Source organism: Pongo abelii, chromosome 16 (genome assembly GCF_028885655.2).
Source record: "Pongo abelii isolate AG06213 chromosome 16, NHGRI_mPonAbe1-v2.0_pri, whole genome shotgun sequence".
Lineage (NCBI taxonomy): Eukaryota > Metazoa > Chordata > Mammalia > Primates > Hominidae > Pongo > Pongo abelii.
This window is the reverse complement of record NC_072001.2, coordinates 43,679,493-43,706,929: the sequence shown is the minus strand read 5'-3', so window position 1 is coordinate 43,706,929 and position 27,437 is coordinate 43,679,493. Positions and strand designations below refer to the sequence as shown.

Sequence of the window (27,437 nt, the reverse complement as noted above, 5' to 3'; positions counted from 1 at the left end):
TTAGTGCCCACTAATGTCCCAGTACTTCTGGGCTGCGCTGCTCATGGGGTGAGTGAGCTTTTGAGAAGAGGAAGCTCTGGGGCAGAAAATCAGAGAGACCCAGAGGGCCCTTGAGAAATGCTGTCAACCTGCACAAATCTGTCCCCTGCAGCCACAGTTGAAATCAGAAATGGCCATGGGATGTCTATGAAGCATCAAAAGCATCTGCTCCACCTCTCTCATGTTTTAATATTTTAGGATTAATAATTCCTAACACCTGTGTAATGCTTACTATGTCCTAGACAGTATTTTTTTTTTTCTGGATAGTATTCTAAGTGCTCTATGTTTGCAAATTATAATTTTTTAAATTCTTTATTTATTATTATTATTATTTTTATTATTTTTGAGACGGAGTCTTGCTCTGTCGCCCAGGCTGGAGTGCAGTGGCGCGATCTCGGCTTACTGCAACCTCCGCCTCTCGGGTTCACGCCATTCTCCTGCCTCAGCCTCCCCGAGTAGCTGGGACTACAGGCGCCCGCCACCATGCCCGGCTAATAATTTTTATTTTTAGTAGAGACGGGGTTTCACCGTGGTCTCGATCTCCTGACCTCGTGATCCGCCCACCTCAGCCTCCCAAAGTGCTGGGATTACAAGCGTAAGCCACCGCGCCCGGCCTGTTATTATTTTTTGAGACGGAGTCTCGCTCTGTAGCCCAGGCTGGAGTGCAGTGGCGCAGTCTCAGCTAACTGCAACTTCTGCCTCCCAGGTTCAAGCGATTCGCCTGCCTCAGCCTCCCGAGTAGCTGGGACTACAGGCATGCACCACCACGCCCGGCTAATTTTGTTTTTTTTTTTTTTTATTTGAGACGGAGTATCGCTCTTTCGCCCAGGCTGGAGTGCAGTGGCATGATCTCGGCTCACTGCAACCTCTGCCTTCCGGTTTTAAGTGATTCTCCTGCCTCAGCCTCCCAAGTAGCTGGGATTACAGGCGTCTGCCACCACACCCAGCTAATTTTTGTATTTTTAGTAGAGACGGGTTCTCACCATGTTGGCCAGGCCAGTCTTGGACTCCGGACCTCGTGATCTTCCCACCTCGGCCTCCCAAAGTGCTGGGATTACAGGTGTGAGCCACTATGCCCTGCCTGCAAATTATTCAATTAGTACTTTATTAATAGTGAGAAACTATTTGAGACATTTCACACAAGATCCAAGTGGGAAATCTGGAGGGGTTTTTTTTGTTTGTTTTTGTTTTTTGTTTTTTTTTTTTTAGACGGAGTCTCACTCTCTTGCCTAGGCTGGAGTGCAGTGGTGCAATCTTGGCTCACTGCAACCTCTGCCTCCCAGGTTCGGGGAATTCTCCTGCCTCAGCCTCCTGAGCAGCTGGGATTACAGGCATGTGCCATCACGCCCAGCTAATTTTTGTGTTTTTATCAGAGACAGGGTTTCACCATGTTGGTCAGGCTGGTCTTGAACTCCTGACCTCAAGTGATCTGCCAGCCTTGGCCTCCCAAAGTGCTGGGATTACAGGTGTGAGCCACCGCGCCCAATTGAAATCTAGAGTTTCTAACCCTGAAGCTGCGAACTCCTGAGGAAGTCAGTTGGAAGCCATTCTCTATTAATTAGAGAAGTTACATAATCAGATTTTTTAATTTTTTTATATTTATGTCTATTTTTTGAGAAAAGATCTCACTCTCATTCAGGCTGGAATGCAGTGGCACAATCACAGCTCACTGCAGCCTCAACTTCCTGGGCTCAAGTGATCCCACCTCAGCCTCCCATGTAGTTGGGACTGCAGGTGTGCATCATCATGCCTGGCTAATTTGTTTTGTGTTTGTTTTTGCTTTTTTTTTTTTTCCCAGAGGTGGGGTCCAGCTATATTGCCCAGGCTGGTCTTGAACTCCTGGGTTCAAGTGATCCTCCTGCCTTGGTCTCCCAGAGTGCTGGGATTGCAGGCGTGAGCCACTGTGCCCTGCCCATAATTGGATTTTAAAGAAAGTATTTGACTGAGTGTGATGGCTCACACCTGCAGTCCCAGCACTTTGGGGAGGCCAAGGTGGAAGGAACGCTTGAGGCCAGGAGTTTGAGACCAGCCTGGGAAACATAGTGAGACCCTGTCTCTCTATATATTAAAAAAAAAAAGCTGGGCAGGATGTTACGCACCTGTAGTCCCCGCTACATGGGAGGCTGAGGTGAGAGGATCACTTGAGTCTGGGAAGTTGCAGTGAGCTATGATTTTGCCACTGTATTCCAGCCTGGATGACAGGGTGAGACCCTGCCTCTCTCTCTCTTTTTTTTTTTTTTTTTTGAGACGGAGTCTGGCTCTGTTGCCCAGGCTGGAGTGCAGTGGCACAATCTCGGCTCACTGCAAGCTCCGCCTCCCGGGTTCATGCCATTCTCCTGGCTCAGCCTCCCGAGTAGCTGGGACTGCAGGCGCCTGCCACTACTCCCCGCTAATTTTTTGTATTTTTAGTAGAGACGGGGTTTCACCATGTTAGCCAGGATGGTCTCGATCTCCTGACCTCATGATCCGCCCGCCTCGGCCTCCCAAAGTGCTGGGATTACAGGCGTGAGCCACTGCGCCCAGCCCTGCCTCTTAAAAAAGAAAAGAGAAAAGAAAAGAAAATTCAACACTAGTGTGCACAATGAAAATGGGTGGGGGTGGGAGGAATGGAAGAGCTGCCACTAGGGGGTTAGGTGGGGCTGGTGTCTAGGCAAGAGACCAAGGTCTGAGATGGGCAGTGGTGGCTGGGATCCAGTTCTAACTCAGATGAGATAAGGGATATGTGTGAAGCCGCTCTATAAAGGGTAACAGGTGCTGCTCCTGCCTTTTAATGGGGGAGGCAAGATTCACGCATCCAAGGGAGACATGGTAAGTTCCTTAAGAGGGGTACACAGTGCTGTGGATGTTCAGTGTAGGCTGAGATTGCTTTTAGTTTGAGAGAAGGAATAAAGGAAGTAGAGAAGGTATTTGGGGCCTTGAAGAATGGGCAGAGTTTGGACATGTGGAGATGGAGGCAGGGCATTCCAAGAAACCAAATGTATATATTAATACATACAGTCTATGTTGGAGCATAAGTAGGTGGCACCCTCAAAGAGGCCTTACCTATTTTTCTTTTCATAGCAGCCATTCTCCTTTCTAGCACTTACTGCCATTTACACTTTGGATACACTGGCTAGCTTCATGGCAGCGCACTTTTTGTTAGAAAGCAAGAGAGACCTAGGCCCTGGTGTCCTCGCATCATGGTTTAATACCTGTCATAGACAACCTAGGTTACTGTCATAGGGCAACCTAGAGGACAAACAAATATTTAAAATGTATACAAGGAAGAACTCCTAAACTGGTTGTCCAAATAGCCTAGGAGTTCTCAATTTGGCCTCTACAGAAAGGCTCCAGGAACTGGGTGAAGGAACCTCTGAAAATCATGTGTGATTTTTTTTTTTTGTATTTATTCTGGAGTAGAGGAGGACTTTTTTTTCTTTTCTTTCTTTTTTTTTTTTTTTTTTTTTTTGACACAGGGTCTCTCTCTGTTGCCCGTGCTGGAGTCAGTGGCATGATTACTGCTCACTGCAAACTCTGCCTCATGGGCTCAAGCAGTCCTCCCACCTCAGCCTCAAAAGTAGCTGGGACCACAGGTGTGCACTGCCATGCCTGGCTAATTTTTGTATTTTTGTAGAGATCGGGTTCCACCATGTTGGCCAGGTTGGTCTTGAACTCCTGGGTTCAAGCAGTCCTCCCGCCTTGGCCTCTGAAAAGTGTTGGGGTTATAGGCATGAGCTACCACGCCCAGCCAGAGGAGGGAATTTTAATCCAAAAGTCAAAGAAGCCCTGATGGAGGCCAAGCTCCCTGTGTTACTGATGGTGAAACTGCAGCTCGGAGAAGGTGGTTAGTGGCAGAATTGGGACTAGAACCCTAATGCCCTGATGTCCAGCTCAGGCCTCTGCTCCTTCTACTAAGCCTCCCTGGCCCTGTCCAGCGTGGTTCAGTGGTAGTGATGAGCACCACCACCAAATTTAACTTGTGTTCAGACTACTTCTCTGAATCTCAAATCCGTGTGTCTATCTGCCTGTTTGATCCCTCCATTTGGATGTTTCACAGCGGTCTAAATCTTACTACATCCAAAAATTGGCCGGGCGCAGTGGCTCATGTCTGTAATCCCAGCACTTTGGGAGGCCCAGGCAGACAGATCACCTGAGGTCAGGAGTTTTAGACCAGCCTGGCCAACAGGGTGAAATCCCATCTCTACTAAAAATATAAAAATTAGCCAGATGCGGTGGCATGTGCCTGTAGTCCCAGCTACTGGGAGGCTGAGGCAGGAGAATCACTTGAACCTGGGAGGCGGAGGTTGCAGTGAGCTGAGATCAAGCCACTGCCCTCCAGCCTGGGTGACGGAGCTAGAATCTGTCTCAAAAAAAATAAATAAATAAAATTGAACTCTTTCAATTCTCTCTCCAAACCTGCTCCTTCCTTGGATTTCCATCTTATGGCACCACCATCCATCCATTCAAGCTAGGAACCTGGAGTCATTCTCAGTACCTCCCTATCCTGTCACCCCTGCCATCTAGAACATCACTGGGTCCTGATGAGTCAGCCTCCCAAATAATCCCCAAACCTGTTCACCCTCTCTATCTCCACCACCACTGCTCCAGCCTAGGCCCCCATCCACTCAGCTGAATGTTTAGAGGAGCCTGCCAACTTGTTTCTGCTTTCAGGCTATTCCATTCTGATCTATTGGGCCTCTCCAATTCTCCTCACAGAAAATGGAATGATCTTGGCCGGGCGCGGTGGCTCACGCCTGTAATCCCAGCACTTTGGGAGGCCGAGGCGGGTAGATCACGAGGTCAGGAGATCGAGACCATCCTGACTAACACGGCGAAACCCCGTCTCTACTAAAAATACAAAAAAAAAAATTAGCTGGGCGAGGTGGCGGGCGCCTGTAGTCCCAGCTATGCGGGAGGCTGAGGCAGGAGAATGGCGTGAATCCCGGGGGGCGGAGCCTGCAGTGAGCCGAGATGGCGCCACTGCACTCCAGCCTGGGCGACATCGAGACTCCGTCTCAAAAAAAAAAAAAAAAGAAGGCGCATCTATTTATGTGCTGGTCTCCCTAACTTCACCATGGGCTCCTTGCAGCTTATTTAGTCTCGTATCTCCATGTCTAGCCCAGGTTGACGTTCAAAACATAGTTGTTAAATGAATGAAGTAATTTGACCAACTAACCCTGGAACACAAATCTTAACCTGGGGTCGAAGGTCCCATGATGGTTGGGGGGTTGGGGGGTGGTTGGTGAACTTGAATAGGAAAAAAGAAAAGAAAATGGAATGATCTTGTTACTCCCTGAAAACCCTATTTAGCACTTCTAATAAAATACTCAATAGAATTTCTTTTCTTTTTTTTTTTGAGGAGTCTCGCTCTGTCACCCAGGCTGGAGTGCAGTGACTGCAAGCTCCGCCTCCCAGGTTCACGCCATTCTCCCGTCTCAGCCTCCTGAGTAGCTGGGACTACAGGCGCCCGCCACCATGCCCGGCTAATTTTTTGTATTTTTAGTAGAGACGGGGTTTCACCATTCGCAGGATGGTCTTGATCTCCTGACCTCGTGATCCGCCTGCCTCGGCCTCCCAAAGTGCTGGTATTACAGGCGTGAGCCACCGCACCCAGCCAATACTCAACAGAATTTCTTAGCTCATTCATACATTTTCCTCTGCCAGGAATGCTCTTCCCCCCCTTCTGCTAATCTGAGTTGCTTTTACTTGTCCTTCAGAACTCAGTCAAAATGGCATCCTCAGAGAAGCCTTGCCTGTATTCTGTTTCATGGCAGCTGGTTTTTCTTTTTTCTAGCATTTATTTCAGTTTGCAGTTATGTATTTATCTGTGTGATTATTTGTCTCATGCCTTAATCCCCTCTGCACTCCTACTTCTGAGGACCAGATCTGATTCATGCTCTTCTGTAGCAGCCCCTTACCTGGTGACTGGCACATAGTAGGTTCTCAATAAGTATTTGTTGAATGAATGAAGTAGTAGCTAAAGAGACCACTGCAACGACTTTACTTGAGAATCAGGAGACCAAGGGCAGTCACTGCCTCTCTCAGGGACTGACTTTCCCCAAATGTAAAATGAAGGAGTAGGGCAAACTACAGTTTGAGGGGGCAAATGACCCATGACCTTTTTTTTTTTTTGAGACGGAGTCTCGCTGTCGCGCAGGCTGGAGCATGGTGGCACAATCTCGGCTCACTACAACCTCTACCTCCCGGGTTCAAGCAATTCTCTGCTTCAGTCTCTGGAGTAGCTGAGATTACAGGCACCCGCCACCACACCCGGCTAATTTTTATATTTTTAGTAGAGATGTGGTTTCACTATCTTGGCCTGGCTGGTCTTGAACTCCTGACCTCGTGATCCGCCCGCCTCGGCCTCCCAAAGTGCTGGGATTACAGGCGTGAGCCACCACACCCAGCTGACCTTTTTTTTTTTTAATGGCTTATGTGCTAAGAATGGTTTTTACATGTTTAAATGATTGTAGAAAAAAAAACACAGCTCAACAACCAAAAAACAAACAATTCAGTTAAAAAGTGGGCAAGCCAGGAGTTTGAAGTTACAGTGAGCTCTGATCACGCCACCATGCTCCAGCCTGGGTGACAGAGTGAAACTCTGTCTTTAAAAAAAAAAAAAAAAAAAAAAAAGACAAAGAATCTCAATAGACATTTCTCCAAAGAAGATGTACAAATGGTCAATAAGCACATGAAAAGATGCTCAACTTTACTAGTCATTAGGTAAATGCAGATCAAAACCATGTTGAGGCCAGGTGCGGTGGCACACGCCTATAATCCCAGCACTTTGGGAGGCCGAGGCAGGTGGATCACCTGATGTCAGTAGTTCGAGACCAGCCTGGCCAACATGGTTAAACACCGTGTCTACTAAAAATACAAAAATTAGCCAGGCGTAGTGGCAGGTGCCTGTAGTCTCATCTACTCGAGGAGGCAGGAGAATTGCTGGAACCTGGGAGGCAGAAGTTGCAGTGAGCCGAGATCGTGCCACTGCACTCCAGCCTGGGTGATGGAGTAAGACTCCATCTCAAAAAACAAACAAACAAAAACATGTTGTGATACCACTTCACACCCATTAAGATAGCTATTATGAAGACAAAAACAACAACAACAACAACAAAACCCTGGTGTGATGGCTCATGGAGAGGCTAAGGTGGGAGGACTGCTTGAGCCCAGGAGTTCCAGGCTACAGTGCGCTATGATTGTGCCACTGCACTCCAGCCTGGATGACAGAGCGAGACCTTGTCTCTAAAAATAAAAAGTAAAAAGAGAGAGAGACCAATAAATGTTGGTGAGGATGCAGATAAATTGGAGCCCTGTGCATTGCTGGTGGTGCAGATAATGTTAAGATGATATGGTGATTCCTCAAAAAATTAAACGTAGAATTACCATATGACCCAACAATTACCATATGATTCATATGATAATTAAATATAGAAGTAATGTGATCCAGCAACAGAAACAAAACACAAAACAACAAAGGAGAATATACAACAAAGACCATATGTGGCTCCCTAAAATTTTTACTCTCAGCTCAGGCCGTTTACAGAAAAATTTGCTCATCCCTGTTCAAGTTAGGGACAAGTTCAACTCTGCCTTTCTGTACACGGAACTAGCCTTTCTGCAAATGTTCTTCCCTCATATCACAACAAACCTAGCAGGCCAGAAGTGGGCTAAACACTGCCTTTCATGGGGATTTAACAATCAGCCATTCTCCTTGTTCCCCATCCAGCCCTAGAGGAGACAGGCAGGGCATGGTGTGGTTTTTTTGTGTGTGTGTGTGAAAGCCTTAAGCTGAGGACCTGGGTTTCGCGTGGAAGTGCTCCTAGGGAGAGGATCAGTCTCCTGCTAGAGCCTGAAGCAGCGAGCACCAAATTCTTCTTTTTTTTTTTTTTTTTTGAGACGGAGTCTCACTCTGTCGCTCAGGTTGGAGTGCAGTGGCACGATCTCGGCTCACTGCAAGCTCTGCCTCCCGGGTTCACACCATTCTCCTGCCTCAGCCTCCCGAGTAGCTGGGACTGCAGGCGCTCACCACCACACCACCACGGTTAATTTTTTTTGTATTTTCAGTAGACACGGGGTTTCACCGTGTTAGCCAGGATGGTCTCTATCTCCTCACCTCGTGATCCGCCCGCCTCAGCGTCCCAAAGTGCTGGGATTACAGGCATGAGCCACCGCGCCCGGCCAGCAAGCGCCAAATTCTTATACAGACACTCACAAGGCAGGGCACCACGGCTGCCAGAATGAAGGATTAAGTCGTGAGTTAACGCTGTTTGCAAACCTTCAAGAGAGATTCCAAAGTAATCTCAGGAATTACCTGAGTGACTGCAGTGACCTTCTAATCCTTTTCCTATTTCTGTTCTTGATCCTCTTCACACAGCAGCCACAGTGAGCCTTTAGAATGTAAATCAGATTTTGTTATCTCTGGTCACAACTCCCAATGGCTTCTCCCAGTCTTAGAATGAAATCTGAAGTCCTTCCCCTGGCCACGCGGCCCTTACTGCCTGTCCTGCACGTTCCCTGCCACCACTCTCCCCTTTGCTGACTGTGCTCCAGCCACATCAGTCCTCCTGATATTTCCTACAACATTGTGATAAACAGTGTATTTAACACAAAATTTACTATTTACCATTTTAATCCTTTTTGATTGAAGGATTCACTGGCATTAAGTACATTTACATTGTTGTGCAGCCATCACTACCATCCATCTCTAGAACTTTTCCATCATTTCAATCTGAAACTCTGTACTCAACAGTGACTCCCCGTTCCCTCCTCCCCCCAGCTCCTGTGAACCACTTCTACTTTCTTTCTCTATATGAATTTGACTATTCTATGAACCTCATATAAATGGAATCATGCAGTATTTGTCCTTTTGTGTCAGGCTTATTTCGCTTAATTAACATCATGCATTTGAGGTTCAGCCATGTTGTAGCATGTGTCAGAGTTTCCTTCCTTTTTAACGTTGAATAATATTCCATTTTTTGTACATACCACATTTTGTTTATCCATTCATCTGTTGATGAATATTTTGGTTGTTTCCAGCTTTTGACTATTGTGAGTAATGCTAGTATGAATGTGGGTTAGAAATCTGTTTGAGCCAGGTGTGGTGGCTCATACCTGTAATCCCAGCACTTTGGGAGGCCGAGGCTGGTGGATTGCCTGAAGTCAGGAGTTCAAGACCAGCCTTGCCAATATGATGAAACCCTGTCTCTACTAAAAATAGAAAAACTAGCCAGGCACGGTGGTGGGTGCCTGTAATCCCACCTACCCAGGGGGGTGAGGCAGGAGAATTGCTTGAACCCAGGAGGCGGAGGTTGCAGTGAGCCGAGATTGTGCTACTGCCCTCCAGCCTGGGTGATAGAGTGAGACTCCGTCTCAAAAAAAAAAGAAATCAGCCAGGCGCGGTGGCTTACACCTGTAATCCCAGCACTTTGGGAGGCTGAGGCAGGTACATCGCCCAAGGTCAGGAGTTCAAGACCAGCTTGGCCAACATAGTGAAATCCCGGCTCTACTAAAATACAGAAATTAGCTGGGCATGGTGGCAGGTGCCTGTAATCTCAGCTGCTAGGGAGGCTGAGGCAGGAGAATTGCTTGAACCCGGAGGCGGAGGTTGCAGTGAGCCAAGACTGTGCCATTGCACTCCAGCCTGGGCAACAAGAGCGAAACTCCATCTCAAAAAAAAAAAAAGAAAGAAATCTGTTTGAGTCCCTACTTTATGAATTTTTTGTGGTTGTTGAAACAGGGTCTCGCTCTGTTGCCCAGGCTGGAGTGAAATTGTGCGATCACAGCTCACTGCAGCCTCAACCTCCTGGGCCCAAGCAATCCTCCCACTTCAGTCTCCTGAGTAGCTAGGACTACAGGCATGTACCATCATGCCCAGCTGATTTTTCAATTTTTTGTAGAGATGGGGTTTTGCTATGTTGCCCAGGCTGGTCTCAAACTCCTGGCCTGAAGTTATCCTTCTGCTTGGGCTTCCCAAAGTGCTAGGATTACAGGCATGAACTACGATCCCTGGCAGAGTCCCTACTCTAATTTCTTGTTCTAGTGCGGTGGATAATGCCTGTAATCCCAGCACTTTGGGAGACTGAGGCAGGAGGATTGCTTGAGCCTAGGAGCTTGAGATCAGCCTGAGCAACATGGCAAAACTCTGTCTCTACAAAGGAAAAAAAAGAAAAAATTAGCTCATTGTGGTGGCGCACGCCTGTAGTCCCAGCTACTCTACTCGGGAGGCTGAGGAGGGAGGATTGCTTTAGCCCAGGGGATCAAGGCTATAGTGAATTGAACCACTCCACTCCAGCCTTGGTGACAGAGCGAGATTGGGTCACAAAAACAAAAACAGTTCTTTTGAGTATATACCCAGAAGGAGAACTGCTAGATCATATGGTAATTCTATGTTTAATGTTTTGAGGAACTGACATACCGGCTTCCACAATGGCTGTGCCATTTAACCTTCCCACCAGCAATATACAGGAGTTCCATTTTCTCCACATCCTTTCAACACTTAAATTTTCTGTTTTCTTTGGATAATAACCATCCTAATAAGTGTGAAGTGGGCCTCCTGTGATTTTTTTCAAACTCACCTAACACATTCCTGATTTTCAGGGCCTTTATACTTGCTAATCCTTCTGCTAGAAAATTCTTTCTCTGGGCAGTTGTCTATCTCCCACACCTAATTCAGGTTTCCATTCAAATATCATCTGCTCAGAGAGGCTTTTCCTGACCATCTATTTAAATGAGCTAGCCCCACACCCTTATCTGCTGTCTATTTTGAAGTAGATCTCGCTACTACACATTATAGTACATGCCCATTTGCTTACCATTGCTCTCCCATTAGAATGTAAAAAATCCAGGAAGGAAAGGACTTCCTCTGTTTTGTTTACTACTATGTCTCCAGCACCAAGAACAATGCCTCGCCCTTGGTAGATGCTTAATAAATGTTTGTTGAGTGATTGATGAACATGCATTCTTATTTTCTTGGGCAGTAATATTTTATGACGAAGTGAAATTATTAGACTGAGAGTAAATATATTTACAAGCTTTTGGTTTATAATGCAGAATTGCATTTCAGAAAGGTCATACTGACCTATATTCCCACCCGGTAGGTAGGAAGTCTCCCATCTTTCCACTTGCAGCCCTGACTCTAGAAAGCCACATGCTGTGCGTTTGGTGCCTTGCCCAGAGCAGGCACACACTGAACCTGTTTTATTTTATTTTTTGAGACAGAGTCTCACTCTGTCGCCCAGGCTAGAGTGCAGTGGCATGATCTTGGCTCACTGCAACTTCTGCCTCTCGGGGTCAAGTGATTCTCCTGCCTCAGCCTCCCAAGTAGCTGGGACTACAGGTGCCCACCACCACGCCCAGCTAATTTTTGTATTTTTAGTAGAGACGGGGTTTCACCATGTTGGCCAGGCTTGTCTTGAACTCCTGACCTTGTGATCCGCCTGCCTCAGCCTCCCAAAGTGCTGGGATTACAGGTGTGAGCCACCACGCCCAGCCCACACTGAACCTTTATTAAATTAAACTTGATAGTGTTCTGTCTGGTTCTTTTTCATTTCCCTTCCTTTTCTCCATGAGTGTTTTAGAGGAGGGTTGAAACATTTCCCATAAACAGCATTTTTATTAAGTGCCTATTGTGTGTCAAACTCTGAGCCTGGTGCTAAGGATACAGATGTGAAGAGAAGCGGTTTTAGGGCCCCCACATCTTGTCTGTTTCCATCTTCTCTGTCTCTTGCTCCTGGGACCCATCATTTTGAAATGCAGAGGCTAACGTTGGCAGTTCTTCTAGAAATTCATATTTTTCTTCCTTCCCTCCCCTGCTCCCTTCCATCCCTTCCATCCCTTCCTCCCTTCCTCCCCTTCCTCCCTTCCTTCCTTCCTTTTTTTTGAGGCACTATCTCCCTCTCCCGCCCAGGCTGGAGTGCAGGGGCGTGGTCATGGAAGCAGTCCTCCCACCTCAGCCTCCTAAAGTGTTGGGATCACAGGCGTGAGCCACTGTGCCCAGCCTAAAAGTTCATGGTTTTTAATCAGCTGATGATTTCCTAGAGAGGAACTTGGTGCAGAAAATAACAGTTTTTCCATAGAGGAGCAAGAGTCAGCTAAAAATATATATTAAAAATAAATTTATGGTGGCTCATGCCTGTAATCTCAGCACTTTGGGAGGCCAAGGTGGGGGGGCTCACCTGAGGTTGGGAGTTCAAGACCAGCCTGGCCAACACGACGAAACCCCATCTCTACTAAAAATACAAAAAATTAGCTGGGCTTGGTGGCAGGCACCTATAATCCCAGCTACTCAGGAGGCTGAGGCAGGAGAATCACTTGAACCCGAGAGGCAGAGGTTTCAGTGAGCCGAGATCGTGCCACTGCACTCCAGCCTGGGCGACAGAGCAAGACTCCATCTCAATAAATAAATAAATAAATAAATTTAATAAAGAGAGTAACCATTTTTATTTTTGTTTTTTGTTTTTTTAAAGATGGTCTCGCTTTGCCCCGGCCAAAGTGCAGTGGTGCAATCATAGCTCACTGCAGCCTTGACTTCCTGGGCTCAGGTGATCCTCCCACCTCAGCCTCCTGAGTAGCTGGGCTTACAGGTGTGCACCACCATGCCAGGGTAATTTTTGTATTTTTTGTAGAGATGGGGTCTCACCATGTTGCCCAGACTGGTCTTGAACTCCTGGGCTCAAGTGATCCTCTGGCCTTGGCCTCCCAAAGTGCTGGGATTACAGGCATGAACCACTGTGCCCAGCCAAAAGTAACAGGTTTTGTTTTTGTTTTTGTTTTTGTTTTTTTTCTGAGATGGAGTCTCGTTCTATCGCCCAGGCTGGAGTGCAGTGGCACAATCTCAGCTCGCTGCAACCTCTGTCTCCTTGGTTCAAGCAGATCTCCTGCCTCAGCCTCCTGAGTAGCTAGGATTATAGGCATGCACCACCACGCCTGGCTAATTTTTGTATTTTTAGTAGAGACGGGGTTTCACCATATTGGTCAGGCTGGTCTCAAACTCCTCACCTTGTGATCCGCCCGCCTCAGCCTCCCGAAGTGCTGGGATTGAAAGTAACAGTTTTTGTAACTATCTTTAATGTGTAAGGCTAAGAATTGTTGCTTGTTGCATCTACCATGTGTTGAGAATAGATGGAAATCATGATATAGATGTTAGAATTATAAATGTGCCTTCATAATCACCTTTGTACTTATTAGCAGTTAAGAAAGTGGACTTTGGAGTCAGATTGCCTGGATACTTGCCCCATGACCTAGTTTGTGACCTGGAGCAAATATTTAACCGCTCTGTACCTTGGTTTCCTCGTCTGCAAAACGAGGATGATGATAGTCTATCCTGGATAGCGTTGTTTTGAGGCTTGATCCACGTAAGCATTTGGCACAGTGCCTGGCACAGAGTGAGCGCTCACTATGAGTCAGTTCTTGCTGTTTTCATCGTGAGTCCATCTTCCTTACACTGTAAGCTTGGAAAGTCAAATGTAAATCGCCCCCAGCTTGTGTCCAAGGCTGCCCTCCACCTGGACCCCTTCTTTACTCACTCCATGCCTGACAGATCAGTGCTGAGTCGCCTAACAGCAAACCAGCGATTCTCAACTGAGGCAGTGGCCAGGGTAGAAAGGCGGTGGAGGATCAAGTAGAACAAAATTGAGGTTCACCAGAGTTCAACATTTAGTTCACATCAACAAATGAATGGAGTTCATCACCACGGACAAGGTACGGTTTGAGCATGGTAGGACTTAGAACTGAGTAAGATACCACTTCTGACTTCTGACAGCTCACACAGTTATATACTTAGTGAACGCTGAGGTGCAATGAATGAGGTTCAGTAAGAGTATACAAGAAAATGCTGTAGGAATAAAGAGGAAGACATGATTTATATGACTGGTGTTTTTATGCAAGATCTTGAAGGGAGAAAAGAATATATTGCAGCAGTTAGAAGGGATCTTCATGGGCTGGGCACGGTGGCTCACGCCTGTAATCCCAGCACTTTGGGAGGCCGAGGCGGGCAGATCACGAGGTCAGGAGATCGAGACCATCCTGGCTAACATGGTGAAACCCCGTCTCTACTAAAAATACAAAAAAATTAGCCAGGCGTGGTGGCGGGCACCTGCAGTCCCAGCTACTCGGGAGGCTGAGGCAGGAGAATGGCATGAACCGAGGCGGAGCTTGCAGTGAGCCGAGATCGTGCCATGCACTCCAGCCTGGGTAACAAGTGAGACTGTCTCAAAAAAAAAAAAAAAAAAAAGAAGGGATCTTCATGGTCATTTACTGTCTTATTTTGTAGACTGGAGAATGGAGGTTCAGAGAGGTTACAAAATTTTCCATGACCATCCAGCGAGTGAGCATCAGCCTGAGACTAGAGCCCCAGTCAAGATCCTTTCCACTTTTGTGCAGCCTACATGTGTATTTCTGGGGTTCTCACTCTGTCCTCCAGGCTGGGACCACAGGAGTGCACCACCATGCCCAGATAATTTTTAGAAAAATATTTTGTGGAGATGGGGTCTCCCTATGTTGCCCAGGCTGGTCTAGAATTCCTGGGCTCAAGCAGTCCTCCTGCCTTGGCCTCCCAGAGTGCCGGGATTATAGGCATGAGTCAGCATGTCCAGCCTGTCTTTCTCTTCTGTCTGTAGCAGCCTTACCTTTCACTGGAAGCCCTTTGAAGGGTGTGTAGCTCATTCATCTTGGCAGGTAATTACTTGGGGAAGCCAGATGTTTGAAAATGCATTTTGATTGTTTTTCAAGACTCAAAGCTTAAGTCTATTTATCAGGAAAACTCCCAGGGAAACTTAATATTGACATTTTCTGGGAGGGAGGTTATATTATAGCATATAAATTACTGCAAGGAAAAGCCTATATTATCTTTAAGCTAGCTATTATCTTAGTACCACTAGCTACATATTTCTTTTATACCCTAGAAGGTGGTGCATCAACATTGTTTCTTAAAAATTTAAGAAGACTTGGTTTTTGAGGACAGAGGACAGACAAGGGCTTGAAGGAGCAACCGGGGCATGCAGATGTGGAATGCCTAGCATGACAGGGAATGGGCACGGCCTAGGGTTTGCTGAGGAGGTCGCAGGAGATGAATCTGAGAAATGTGTGTTTGGGCCTCTAGGCCCTAGGGTAGTTACACTTGATTCTGTGGGCATCTGGGGGCCATTTCTGGATCTGAAGTGTACCTGATGTAGTCTGTTGTCTCCAAAGGGGGCTTTTCCCAGAACCTCTTATATCTAGACCAGATGCTGAGGCCTTGAGGTTGGGTACTGAGCCTGTTTGTTTTGTTTTGTTTTGTTTTTTTCAGATGGAGTTTCACTCTTGTTGCCCAGGCTGGAGTGCAATGGCGCGATCTTGGCTCACTGCAACCTCCGCCTCCTGGGTTCAAGCGATTCTCCTGCCTCAGCCTCCCCAGTAGCTGGGATTACAGGCGTGTGCCACCACACCCAGCTAATTTTTGTATTTTTAGTAGAGACAGGGTTTCACCATGTTGGCCAGGCTAGTCTCGAACTCCTGACCTCAGGTGATCCGCCCACCTCGGCCTCCCAAAGTGCTGGGATTATAGATGTGAGCCACCGCGACCGGCCGCCTGTTGTTTTTTAGTTTAGTTTTTTGAGATGGAGTCTCACTCTGTCACCCTGGCTGGTGTGCAGTGGTGCGATATTGGCTCACTGCAACATCCGCCTCCCAGGTTCAAGCAATTCTTCTCCCTCAGCCTCCCGAGTAGCTGGGTCTACAGGCACACGCCACCACACCCAGCTAATTTTTGTATTTTTAGTAGAGACAGGGTTTCACCATGTTGGCCAGGCTGGTCTCAAACTTCTCACCTCAGGTGATCGCCTGCATCGGCCTCCCAAAGTGCTGAGATTACAGTCATGAGCCACTGCACCCAGCCTTTTTAAAATTTTTTTGTAGCCTCAATATATTACCACATTATTTATTTATTTATTTATTTATTTATTATGGTTTTTTAGAGGCAGGGTCTCCCTACATTGTCCAGGCTGGTCTCGAACTCCTCGGCTCAAGGGATCCTCCCACCTTGGCCTCCAAAATTGCTAGGATTACAGGTATGAGTCACCGCACCCGGCCTATTTTTTTTAATTTATTTTAAGTTATTTTTTCCAAGCCTGGTTTCACTTGAAGATAGTTGTTCTTCACCAAGGGCCTGACCAGCTCTGGGTGGATCTAGCAGACGGTCTCTAAGTCCTCTCAGTATCTCCAAGTCCCCTCAGTGTCACTCTTCACCAAAGCTGTCTGGCTGAAGCTCTGGATTTTTTAAGTTACTTAGGTGCCTGTTAAATCAAAAGGAATGATTCATTTGTGTTTGTAAGCTGTAAGCGATTCATTAGCATTCAAGATAATACTTCACATTTATATGACACCAAAGTGCTTTCACATAAATTATCTCATTTGATGTGACCTTCAAAACAAGGTAGTCAGGGACTACTGGCACCAATTCATAGATGTGGAAACAAAGACTCCAAGAATTTAAGTGATTCGCCCAGCATAAGGTGGCTGGTACTGCCACCTTATTTTCTTTTTATTTGGAAAGAGAGTCTCGCTGTGTCGCCCAGGCTGGAGTGCAGTGGCACGATCTCGGCTCACTGCAACCTCTGCCTCCTGGGTTCTCAAAAAGTTTTTGAGAACTTTTTCCATGACCCACGCTTCAGGACCAATTAGAGCAACAGGAGACGGGTCTGTGGGCCCCAGAGAGTCTCACAACCCCATCTGTAACACAGATAGAGATTTTACCTGCCTGGGACTTGGATAAACCCAGCAGGTAGTAAGCTGCTCTGAACAGCTTAAGGAACTGTGTTAAGATTTGTGTTAAAACTACCATAGCACAGTTTCCATTTCAGTTAAGTTAGTGGCATTCAAAATGTTGTCCATTTGCATAGCGCTTTCCCTATTTTTGCTGTTCCTAAGTATTGTTATTAAGTTATTTTCACTAAATCAACTAATTTCTTTTCTTTTCTTTTTTTTTTTTTTTTTTTGAGACAGTCTCTCTCTGTCGCCCAGGCTGGAGTGCAGTGGCGCAATCTCGGCTCACTGCAAGCTCTGCCTCCCGGGTTCACGCCATTCTCCTGCCTCAGACTCCCGAAATCAACTAATTTCTTTTTACTAATACAAATTTGTTTATAAAGGAAACAATGCATTAAGGGAAGACAGAAACGAATGAGATGTAGGAAGTACCAGGGCCCAGAGGGAAGGAGTTCTACCCCCTGGGAAAGGGCAAAGACTGGACAGAGGAAGTGGCTCTGGGGCTAGAGACCCAGGCCTCTAGGGGTTAAGAGTGACAGCAGGCAGTGGGGAGACGTTTCTGGCAGATCTGGGCAGTGAGAATCTACAAGCTGAGAGAAGAAGGTAGGAAAGGCTTTTGGGGTCTGAGCCTAATATAGCGGTTAGGATAATGTTAAAAGGGAGGAGGTGGGCCAGAGAGCAGGGTGGTATCTGAGGAGGAGAAAGAGGGCTGTAGACTGGGTTTCAAGTGGGCTGGTTTGGGGAAGTGGACCGAGGAGAGCAGGATAGGAGGGAGTACTGTAGGGGAGTGAAGGAAGGGGGACCTGGAGATGAGAGCCGGGGGATGGGAGGAGCTAAAGAGTGACCTCAGGATTGGCTGAGGAACCAGAGCCCACAGGGGGTACAAGGGCCATCGTTTGGGTAGAAGCAGGCCAGGCTCCGTGTGTGGCCCCAGCTCTTCTAGGTGGCACAGGCCCCTGTTCTGAGACTGAACCATAGGCCATGGTTATCAGCCTGAGAGGGATGTCAGTGTGAGGCCCAGGTTCTCTGGTATTATCTTGGTACCACCAGCAGGCCCATGTTTTGGGAGCATTGAGCTGAGGGGGCTGTCTGGGGTTGGCCGGCTCTCTGCTTGTGCCAAGCCTTGGGAGCAGCCCATAGGTTGTACATTGCCCAGGCATTGGGGGATTTCTCTGTAGTGCTGTCCCAATAGGGGTCACAGGCTGTAAGGAATGAAAGGATCAATCTTTCAGGCACAGGGAACTTCTCTTTTATTTTTATTTATTTATGTTTATTTAAAGAGATGGATCTCACTCTGTTGCCCAGGCTGGCATGCAGTGGCATGCAGCCTCAAACTCGTGGACTCAAATAATTCTTCCCAGCCCCACCCAAGTAGCTGGGACTACAGGTGCATGCCACCATGCCTGGCTCATTAAAAAAAAAAAATTTTTTTTTTTTTTGAGATGGAGTCTTGCTCTGTGGCCCAGGCTGGAGTGCAGTGGCATGATCTCGGCTCACTGCAGGCTCCGCCTCCCGGGTTCATGCCATTCTCCTGCCTCAGCCTCCCGAGTAGCTGGGACTACAGATGCCCGCCACCATGCTGGCTAATTTTTTGTATTTTTCGTAGAGACAGGGTTTCACCGTGTTAGCCAGGATGGTCTTGCTCTCCTGACCTCATGATCCACCCACCTCGGCCTCCCAAAGTCCTGGGATTACAGGCATGAGCCACCGCGCCCGGCCCATTTTTAAATTTTTTGTAGAGGTGGGGTTCACTTTGTTGCCCATGCTGGTCTTGAACTCCTGGCTTCAGGCGATCCTCTTGCTTTGGCCTCCCAAAGTGTTAGGATTACAGGCATCAGCCACCATGCCTGGCCAGAGGGGACTTTTAGACAGGTGGCCAGAGCTCTGTGGTTTGCTTCCTGTGTGTGACATCAGACAGTCATATACCTCTGGGGTTCCTGCTAGTGAGGGGATGGGGAGGCATCTGCCTCTCCGGGCTTGGGGAGACGTGGCTGCCCCATCTCTTATCACTCACTGTCCCTGTGACTGGAACTGGGCCTGGCAATGGGTTTCCAGCTGATTTACCTGGGATGCTTTTTCCATTCAGTGCTTGTTGTCACATAGAGCTGCCTCCCTCTGTGTCCTCCTTATCTAAGTCTAACCTATCAGCCTGGGCCTCTTTACTTGTACCACTTATTGACCTGGCTCCAAGCTTTATTATAAGAAAGGACAGCAACCTTTTAAAAAATAATGATCCCTTCTTTGTAGGGCACCTTTCTTTTAAGTTAATGATGGCTATTTTCTATTTATTGGATCCCTTAGCACTTTGCTTTTTTGGGTGAGTCAGGAGTTCCTTCCCCCGTCAAGAGGTGAAACTGGAGGCAGGTGGATGTCAGAGGCCCTGCTGTGTGCTTGCGGCAAAGCCCAGTGGAGGTGGCTAGAGATCCAGCTCCCAGCCCCCCTTCCCTGCTCTGGGTTCAGGTTGCTGAAAGTGGTAGAACCGGTTTTGGAGCTTCCGGGGAAGGGCTGGGTGGCTGCCAATTTATTATTCATTGTCTGATGTGGGCAGTGGGGGGGTAACATTTAGTTCCCACTGTGGTTATCCTGGCAGTCTGCTTTCGTAATTCCTTCCCTTTCCCAGACTTGGTTTTTTAAGAGGAAGTGTTAGCAGGGAGGAGGAGAAATTGTGAAATAGTGGTCAGATCTCCTAGGGTCTGGATGGCACCTACTTCCTTTTGCTCCTCAGTGGGTCTGAAGTAATTGACATAGTTGATGTTTCCGATTGTGTTTTGGTTGAGAACAAATGAATGTTTGCCAATTAATGCAACAGATATTTATTGTGTGCCTGCTGAGTGCCAGGTGCTGTTCACTGTTCTGGACCCTGGGGAGAAGCAGAACTCCCTGCCTCCTAAGTACATCCGCTTTATTTGTAAGGGGAACCCCCATACCTTCCTATCCCTTATGCTCTCATTTAAGGTACAGTTATAACCAGCTTATCTGTTTCTCCAGACCGTACCAGAAAAGAAGCAGCAGATGAGCAGCACTTCTAGGGAAGGGCTGGCATCTGGCAGTCTAGTAGAGGCCAACTAAGGAAGTAATAGGAAAACTATTAAAAGAGTAGAATTTAAAATCCTCGCCACCTAGGGAAGCAAATGAAAAGCCTGACGCCGCTCTCCGTAGAACGTGTCATACTATTCAGTAGTTTATGTTCTGGATGATGATCCTGAGACATCAAAGACAGATTAAACTCAACCAGTCTAGGATGGAAAAAGGGTGGTAGACAGTGAGGTTTTTAGAAAGACATCAGGAGAAAGACCAAGTTTCTGCAAATTGCAGTTTGAAGTACTCACGGAGCTTACATTTATCTGAGATCTTCGTCCTTCTGAGGCTGGGCCTTAGAAAGAGCTTCTCCTCTGAAAAGCCATGATCTGGATGGGGAACTTTGGGTTGGAAACATTTGAACTGTCACCTGAATCCTTTGTGAAGTCTCAGAAATGCAAGTGTTTCTAAGTGCTAGAGAGACCAGGGGATTTAGGGGAAACCTATAGGTAAAGAAGAAAAGCTGCAAGTTAAGGCTCTAGGAGCCTTCCGCACCTTGCTGTGGCTGCTTCAGCTCTGCCTCAGTGATCCCAGCACCTGCAGACACAGTTTCTTTCTTTCTCTTTTTAGAGATGGGGTCTTGCTGTGTTGCCCAGGGTGGTCTCAAACTCCTGGGCTTAAGCGATCCTCCTGCCTCAACCTCCCAAAATGCTGGGATTACAGGCGTTGAGCCACTGGACCTGGGCCAGAGTCGGTTTCTGGAGGAGCTTCCAACCTGGGATACCTGGGTTTCAGCAGTCCTGTCTATCCTATATCATGAGGAGTAAGATTTTAGAGGATGGCCCTTCTATTTCTTGTTCTTCTGAAAGTTCCTCTCCTTCCCAACTTTATGATAGTTATAAAAAATAATTGTTGTACATTTTTACCCTGAATCTAGCCTTTGAGCTGTTCATAAGGTAGGATTATTTAATAATAAACAATACTGAGACCGGAAGGTTTTTCAAAGGCCTGCTTTAGGAGAGTTGTGTTTACATGGTGAGAAATTCTTCAGGCAGCAGTCAACTCCAGGAGGGCTGGACAAAGCTGGGAATCTAGTTTGTAGTACAAAGCACCAAATTCTAGGCCAACCGGTTCAAAGTCAAAACTGGTCTTCCAGGCTAAAACCAAGGGATGGGCCCTGCCCAGGGCAGGTTTAACAGTTAAATATAGTAATAACTAGTTAATCAAGACAGACATACTTGACCAACATTCTTAGGCCAGCTGGGTTTTGATTCAAGGCCACTCTGGAAGATCTCAGGCTACCTACCCATCCCTTCTACCCCTTGAATAAGAGTATTTCAGAGATCCTGGGAGTTAACCCAGGATTGAATTTTAGATCTACCCCGCAGCAGACTCAAATCCAGCCCTGTCCACTTAGAGAATTGAAATGGAGTTGACCTGCATCCAGTGTGGACCAGGGTCCATTTCTGAATTCCTGTCCAATTGGCATCCTGCTGGCCTGGTGTCACAGTTTACCCTCTTCCAGAAGTAGAGGAGAGAAAGGTTTGGGAACTTGTAGGAAGCACCTAGTTTTTGTCAGGTGCTTACACGGATCATTTTCTTTAATCCTTCCAGCAGCCCTGTGTGTAGGGTTTATTCTTCCCATTTTGATGTTGAAGTCCCTAAGGCTTTGTGAGCTTCAGTAATTTGCCCAAGGTCATGCTATCAGTATGTAGAAGATTCCGAATTTGAAAATACATCTGCCAGACTCCGGAACTTGCCCTCTTTTAGTGAACCATGCTGCCTCCTAGCTTAGAATTGTGGAAAGAAGCTAAACAATTTTGTTTTTGTTTTTTACCAGTTTTTTTCTTGTATCACCTGAAAAGTAATACAAGCTTATTATGGAAAGTAAATATCAGCTATAACCCTTTCAGCTGTTTATAAGGTAGGATTATTTAATAATAAACAATACTGAGACCGGAAGCTTTTTCAGGGATATCCCTTTCCTTTCAGAGATGTTGTTGTTGTTGTTGTTGTTGTTTTGTTGTTTTGTTGTTGTTATGGACTTTCACTCTTCCCTCCCAGGCTGGAGTGCAGTGGCACGATCTCGGCTCGCTGCAACCTCTGCCTCCTGGGTTCAAGCGATTGTCCTGCCTCAGTCTCCTGAGTAGCTGGGATTACAGGCTCCCACCACCATGCCCAGCTAATTTTTGTATTTTTAGTAGCGACGGGGTTTCACCATGTTGGCCAAGCTGGTCTCGAACCCCTGACCTCAGGTGATCTGCCCGCCTCGGCCTCCCAGAGTGCTGGGATTTCAGGTGTAAGCCAACACGCCCAGCCCAGAGATATTTTTATATTTTTGTATATCTGTCTGTTGGGGATGAAAGTCCTAGCCTCCCTGTTTGGCGTTATCTGACACCACTCTGGCAGAGCTTTGGGGTAGCAAGAGTGGAAGTCTATGCTCTCTACCTGGCCTTTGATGGCATGGGTGGGGTGGCGGCCACTGTTTTTTCTGTGGTAATTGACTGGAGTAGAATAGTTTTTGCCTAAAGTAATGTTTGTATGGCTTTTCATTGAATGGAATTTTGGGTATCATAATTAACCCTTATGTCACAGTTTCCTCATTTGTAAAATGAGGAGGATAATAATTTCTACCTCATAGGGGCTTTAAGAATTAAATAAGTTAATATATGTAAAGCATATTTGACAATATGAGTGGATTTTTCAGTTTGAATAGTTTTATTTTCCTATTACAGTGAAAAACCAAAATTCCAATATAGAACATTCAAAATAAATTATGAAACACAAAACAATATTTATCATTACCTTAGAATGAAATTCAGAAAGCATTCTCTCAAAAAAAGGAAAGAAAATGAAGGAGATGCCACTGCTGGACACCCCTTCTGTCTTGTTTTCTTACTGCTCCTTCTTCTTTTTTTTAATTTTTTTTTTTTGAGACAGAATTTTATTTTTGTCCCCCAGGCTGGAGTGCAGTGGTGCAATCTTGGCTCACTGCAACCTCCGCCTCCCAGGTTCCTGCCTCAGCCTCCCTAGTAGCTGGGACTACAGGCGTGTGCCACCACGCCCAGCTAATTTTTGTATTTTTGGTAGAGACAGGGTTTTACCATGTTGACCAGGCTGGTCTTGAATTCCTGACCTCAGGTGATCCGCCCACCTCGGCCTCCCAAAGTGCTGAGATTACAGGCATGAGCCACCACACCCAGCCTGCTCCTTCTTCTTCACACTCACTTCTACTCCCCCTCTCAGATTTACAAAAAGGGACATACAAACCATTTTATTTTTTTTTTTTTTGAGACAGAGCCTTACCCTGTCACCCAGGCTGGAGTGCAGTGACGCGATCTCAGCTCACTGAAGCCTCTGCCTCCCGGATTCAAGTGATTCTTCTGCCTCAGCTTCCCAAGTAGCTAGGATTACAGGCATGCGCCACCACACCCGGCTAATTTTTATATTTTTAGTAGATACAGGTTTCACCATGTTGGCCAGGCTGGTCTCAAACTCCAGACCTCAAGTGATCCACCCACCTCGGCCTCCCACAGCAATGAGATTAGAGGTGTGAGCCACCGTGCCCAGCCTAAACCACTTTAAAAGAGCCCCATGATACAAAAGAAAACATCTTCCACAAAACCCCCCTACATCCCTGGGGCAAGCCTACTAGTCCTAGTCCTGAGGAAGTTCATCTTGAAGGTAGTGTTGCAGGTGATGCCGTAGATACTGGGACATGGACCGCCTCCCCTCCCTTGCCCTCACCCATCCCAGAGAGAGGGTGGAGATAGGATCAGAGAGGAGGGGCCCAGAGGCCAGGAACAAACACCCAACAGACTCCTGTCAGTGTGTGTAGGTGCTTATATATGTGGGAATGAACCTTGATGTCAGAGGGCTGGGGAGATTGAGAAAGAACATCTTTATAATGTTTTTGGTATTGTTTTACTTATTGAAAAAAAGCAAACAAGGGCCCTGAAATATAAAATATGTTCAGTAAAGGAATGAGGCTGGGGGCACAATAAAGCAGGCAAAGAGAGCAAAAGAAAGAAAAGACGAATGATAATGGACCTAAAAAGTAAAGATGATATTGCAAAGATGACACTGTCTTAAGCTAGCACCTCCTTTCCCTTAATATTGTTCTTTTTTGTAGTGAAAACAGAGCTAGGCAGGGAGGGTTAGGGTGGGAGGTGAGCAGGCAGGGCAGGTGTGCTTCTGTGGGCGATTGGGAAGGTGGGTGGCACGTCTACACCCTCTCTGCCCAGTGCCTGTCCTGGGTGGTTCCTGCTGCCTCCAGGGCAGTCAGGAGAACCAAACAGCTTGGGCTGCCCTGGCAGGTCCCCTGGCTGTGGCCCAGCAGGTGGCAGCACACCCCCAGAGGTCCTGGGCCCGGTGGCTGCCTCATGGATGAATTGCCCAGCAGGTGCTCACCTTGTGGATGCTGGCTGCTTACCTCTGAAAGTCCTTATTTAGCACACTTGGGTGTAGAAGCGTTTTCTTGCGTCCATCTTGGAAGCTTAGAAATCCAATCTGCTTAGCTCTTGCTCCAGGAGGTTTGAGCAGCAGGTAACACACACCAAGCAGAAGGGAGAAAGCAAAGGCCTTGGAGGCAGAGGACGGATTCTGGGGTTGTGTACCCTGTCTTCACTGACGACAGCTATTAGGTAGCACACGAAAGAGAATCTTGGTAGCTGTGTTTATTTTTACTTATGTAAGAAATATTGGGGTTTCTTTCTTTCTATTTATTTAAGAGAGAGCGTCTTGCTCTGTCACCCAGGCTGGAGTGCAGTGGCATCATCATAGCTCACGGCAGCCTCAAAATCCTTGGCTGAGGTGATCCTCCCGCCTCAGCCTCCTTAGTAGCTGGTACTACAGGCACGCACCACTATGCCCAGCTAATTTTTTATTTTATTTTAATTTAATTTAAAATTTTTCTATTTTTTTTTTTGAGACAAGGTCTCACTTTGTCATCTAGGCTGAAGTGCAGTGGTGTGAACATGCTCACTACAGCTTCAACCTCCTGGGCTCCAGTGATCCTCCCACCTCAGCCTCCTGAGTAGGGGGACAAAGGCACATGCTACCACACCTGGCTCATGTTTAAAAAATTTTTGTAAAGATGAGGTCTTGCCATGTTGCCCAAGCTGGGCTGGAACTCCTGGGCTCAAGCGATCCTCTCGCCTCAGCCGCCTGAGTAGCTGGGACTACAGGCATGCACCACCACACCTGACAAAAAAAAAAAATTTTTTTTTTTTTTGAGACAGAGTCTCGCTCTGTCGCCCAGGCTACAGTGCAATGTCATGATCTCGGCTCACTGCAACCTCTGCCTCCCAGGTTCAAGTGATTCTCCTGCCTCAGCCTCCCGAGTAGCTGGGACTACAGGCGCCCGCCACCACGCCTGGCTAATTTTTTTGTATTTTTAGTAGAGACGGGGTTTCACCGTGTTAGCCAGGATGGTCTTGATCTCCTGACCTCGTGATCTGCCTGTCTCGGCCTCCCAAAGTGCTGGGATTACAGGCTTGAGCCACCGCGCCCAGCCTAAACTCAAAAGTTTATAATATCTATGTCAGAACATGGATACCTCTGTCTATTATAATCTTTTATTTAAAAATTTTTTTAATAAGCATAGCAAATTCCTGAACAAACTTTTTAAAATTTATTTTTTATTATTTTTTTGAGACAAGGTCTCCCTCTGTCACTCAGGCTAGAGTACAATGGCATGATCTCGGCTCACTGCAACCTCCGCCTCTGGGGCTCAAGTGATTCTCCTGCCTCAGCTTCCCAAGTAGCTGGGTCTACAGGTGCATGCCACCATGCCCGGCTAATTTTTGTATTTTTAATAGAGACAGGGTTTTGCTCTGTTGGCCAGGCTGGTCTCGAACTCCTGACCTCAAGTGATCTGCCCACCTCAGCCTCCCAAAGTACCAGGATTACAGGCATGAGGATTACAGGATTACATGCCAGGATTACAGGATTACCCCATGTCTGGCCAATCATAATCTTTTTTTTTTTTTTTTTTTTTCTGAGATGGAGTCTCGCTCTGTCGCCCAGGCTGGAGTGTAGTGGCACAATCTTGGCTCACTGCAACCTCTGCCTCCCGCATGAATCAAGCGATTCTCATGCCTCAGCCTCCCAAGTAGAGGTATTACAGGCGAATATGTCATCACACCCAGCTAATTTTTGTATTTTTAGTAGAGACGGGGTTTTGCCATGTTGGCCAGGCTGGTCTCCCACTCCTGACCTCAAGTGATCCACTCTCCTCGGCCTCCCAAAGTGCTGTGATTACAGGCGTGAGCCACCATTCCCGGCCTCAATCATAATCTTTTATTTTATTTTTATTTTATTTTATTTTATTTGAGACAGAGTCTTGCTCTGTCGCCAGGCCGGAGTGTAGTGGTGCAATTTCGGCTCACTGCAACCTCCGCCTCCTGGGTTCAAGCGATTCTCCTGCCTCAGCCTCCCAAGTAGCTGGGATTACAGCTACCCGCCACTACGCCCAGCTAATTTTTGTATATTTAGTAGAGATGGAGTTTTACTATGTTAGTTAGGCTGGTTTCAAACTCCTGACCTCAGGTGATCTGCCTACCTCAGCCTCCCAAAGTGCTGGGATTACAGGCGTGATCCACCGCGCCGGCCAATCATAATCTTTTAAATGAGTCTCCCTGTTGATGGGGATCTTGACTGGCTAGTATCAACAGTGTTGTAGAGAGCATCCTTGTATATTTATTTTTGCCATACTTCTACAAGTCCAGATTCCTAGGACTTGGGTCAAAGGGAAAGAACATTTTAAATTTTGATGGCTGAATTTTCTTCCAGATAGGTTGCCCCAGTTTATATGCCCACCGAGAATGTGTAGAGTACCTGTCTGCAAGTGGCTGTAGAGAAAGCAGGGTACCGTGCTCCTGCCTGTTCCCGCAGCCCCTTGACATCTGCAGTGGTGAGATTGAGCACTTGGCAGGAAGTGGGCCCAGCTCCTGTGCTGGGCGACAGTGGCTCGCTCCCTGCATGGCCTTGGCCTCCTCCATTGCCAATCTCCCTGGTGGCTAGGAAGTGGGCGCCAGCAGCTTCTCTTTTAGGTGTGCATGGGATTCCCCTTACCCATTGAGCAAGGTTTTCCTGTTTGTCCCTGGGATGAGAGTGAATGGCCGTGTCTTCTGTCTGACTCTTCCAGGTAAAGAAGGCGTATAGGCAGAAGGCCCTCTCCTGCCACCCAGACAAAAATCCAGATAATCCCAGAGCAGGTGAGACTCTTCTCAGGGCGTGGGGAGAAAGAGACCCACTCACCCGGGTATTGTGTTTCCTGATGTAAGCTCTGCATGTGAGTGCTGTGGGGTGTAAGCACACATTGCCTGGCTCCAGGCAGTGGGTCCCAGGGCTTCGCTTCTGTGAGGGGTGTCTGGTCAGTTGCTGATGTGCTCACCGCTCCTTGTTGGTCTGTCATCTGCTGATGTCGGCTTGTCTGCCATCCTGTGACTTCTTTGAAGTGTTTGTTTTTTTTTGTTTTTTTTTGAGGGAGCACACCATTACAAAGTCTTAACTTTATTTTTCTTCTGTCTTTTTGATCCTTATGTTTAGCTGAACTCTTCCACCAGCTTTCTCAGGCCTTGGAGGTGCTGACCGATGCTGCAGCCAGGGTAAGCACAGCCTCCTTCATCGGAATCGTCCCCCATGGTTAGAGACCACTG

The 27,437-nt window shown here is 47.1% G+C and overlaps 1 protein-coding gene across 1 annotated transcript in view; it reads left to right on the top strand.

Annotated features, from left to right (window-relative positions):
- DNAJC17 (DnaJ heat shock protein family (Hsp40) member C17) overlaps positions 1-27,437 on the top strand; it is a 43,137-nt gene that overhangs the window by 1,329 nt on the left and 14,371 nt on the right. The window contains exons 2-3 of the mRNA XM_009249727.4: positions 26,924-26,993; positions 27,328-27,386. Of these exons, the coding sequence (XP_009248002.2) occupies positions 26,924-26,993; positions 27,328-27,386 (129 nt within the window). The remainder of the gene's footprint in view (positions 1-26,923; positions 26,994-27,327; positions 27,387-27,437) is intronic.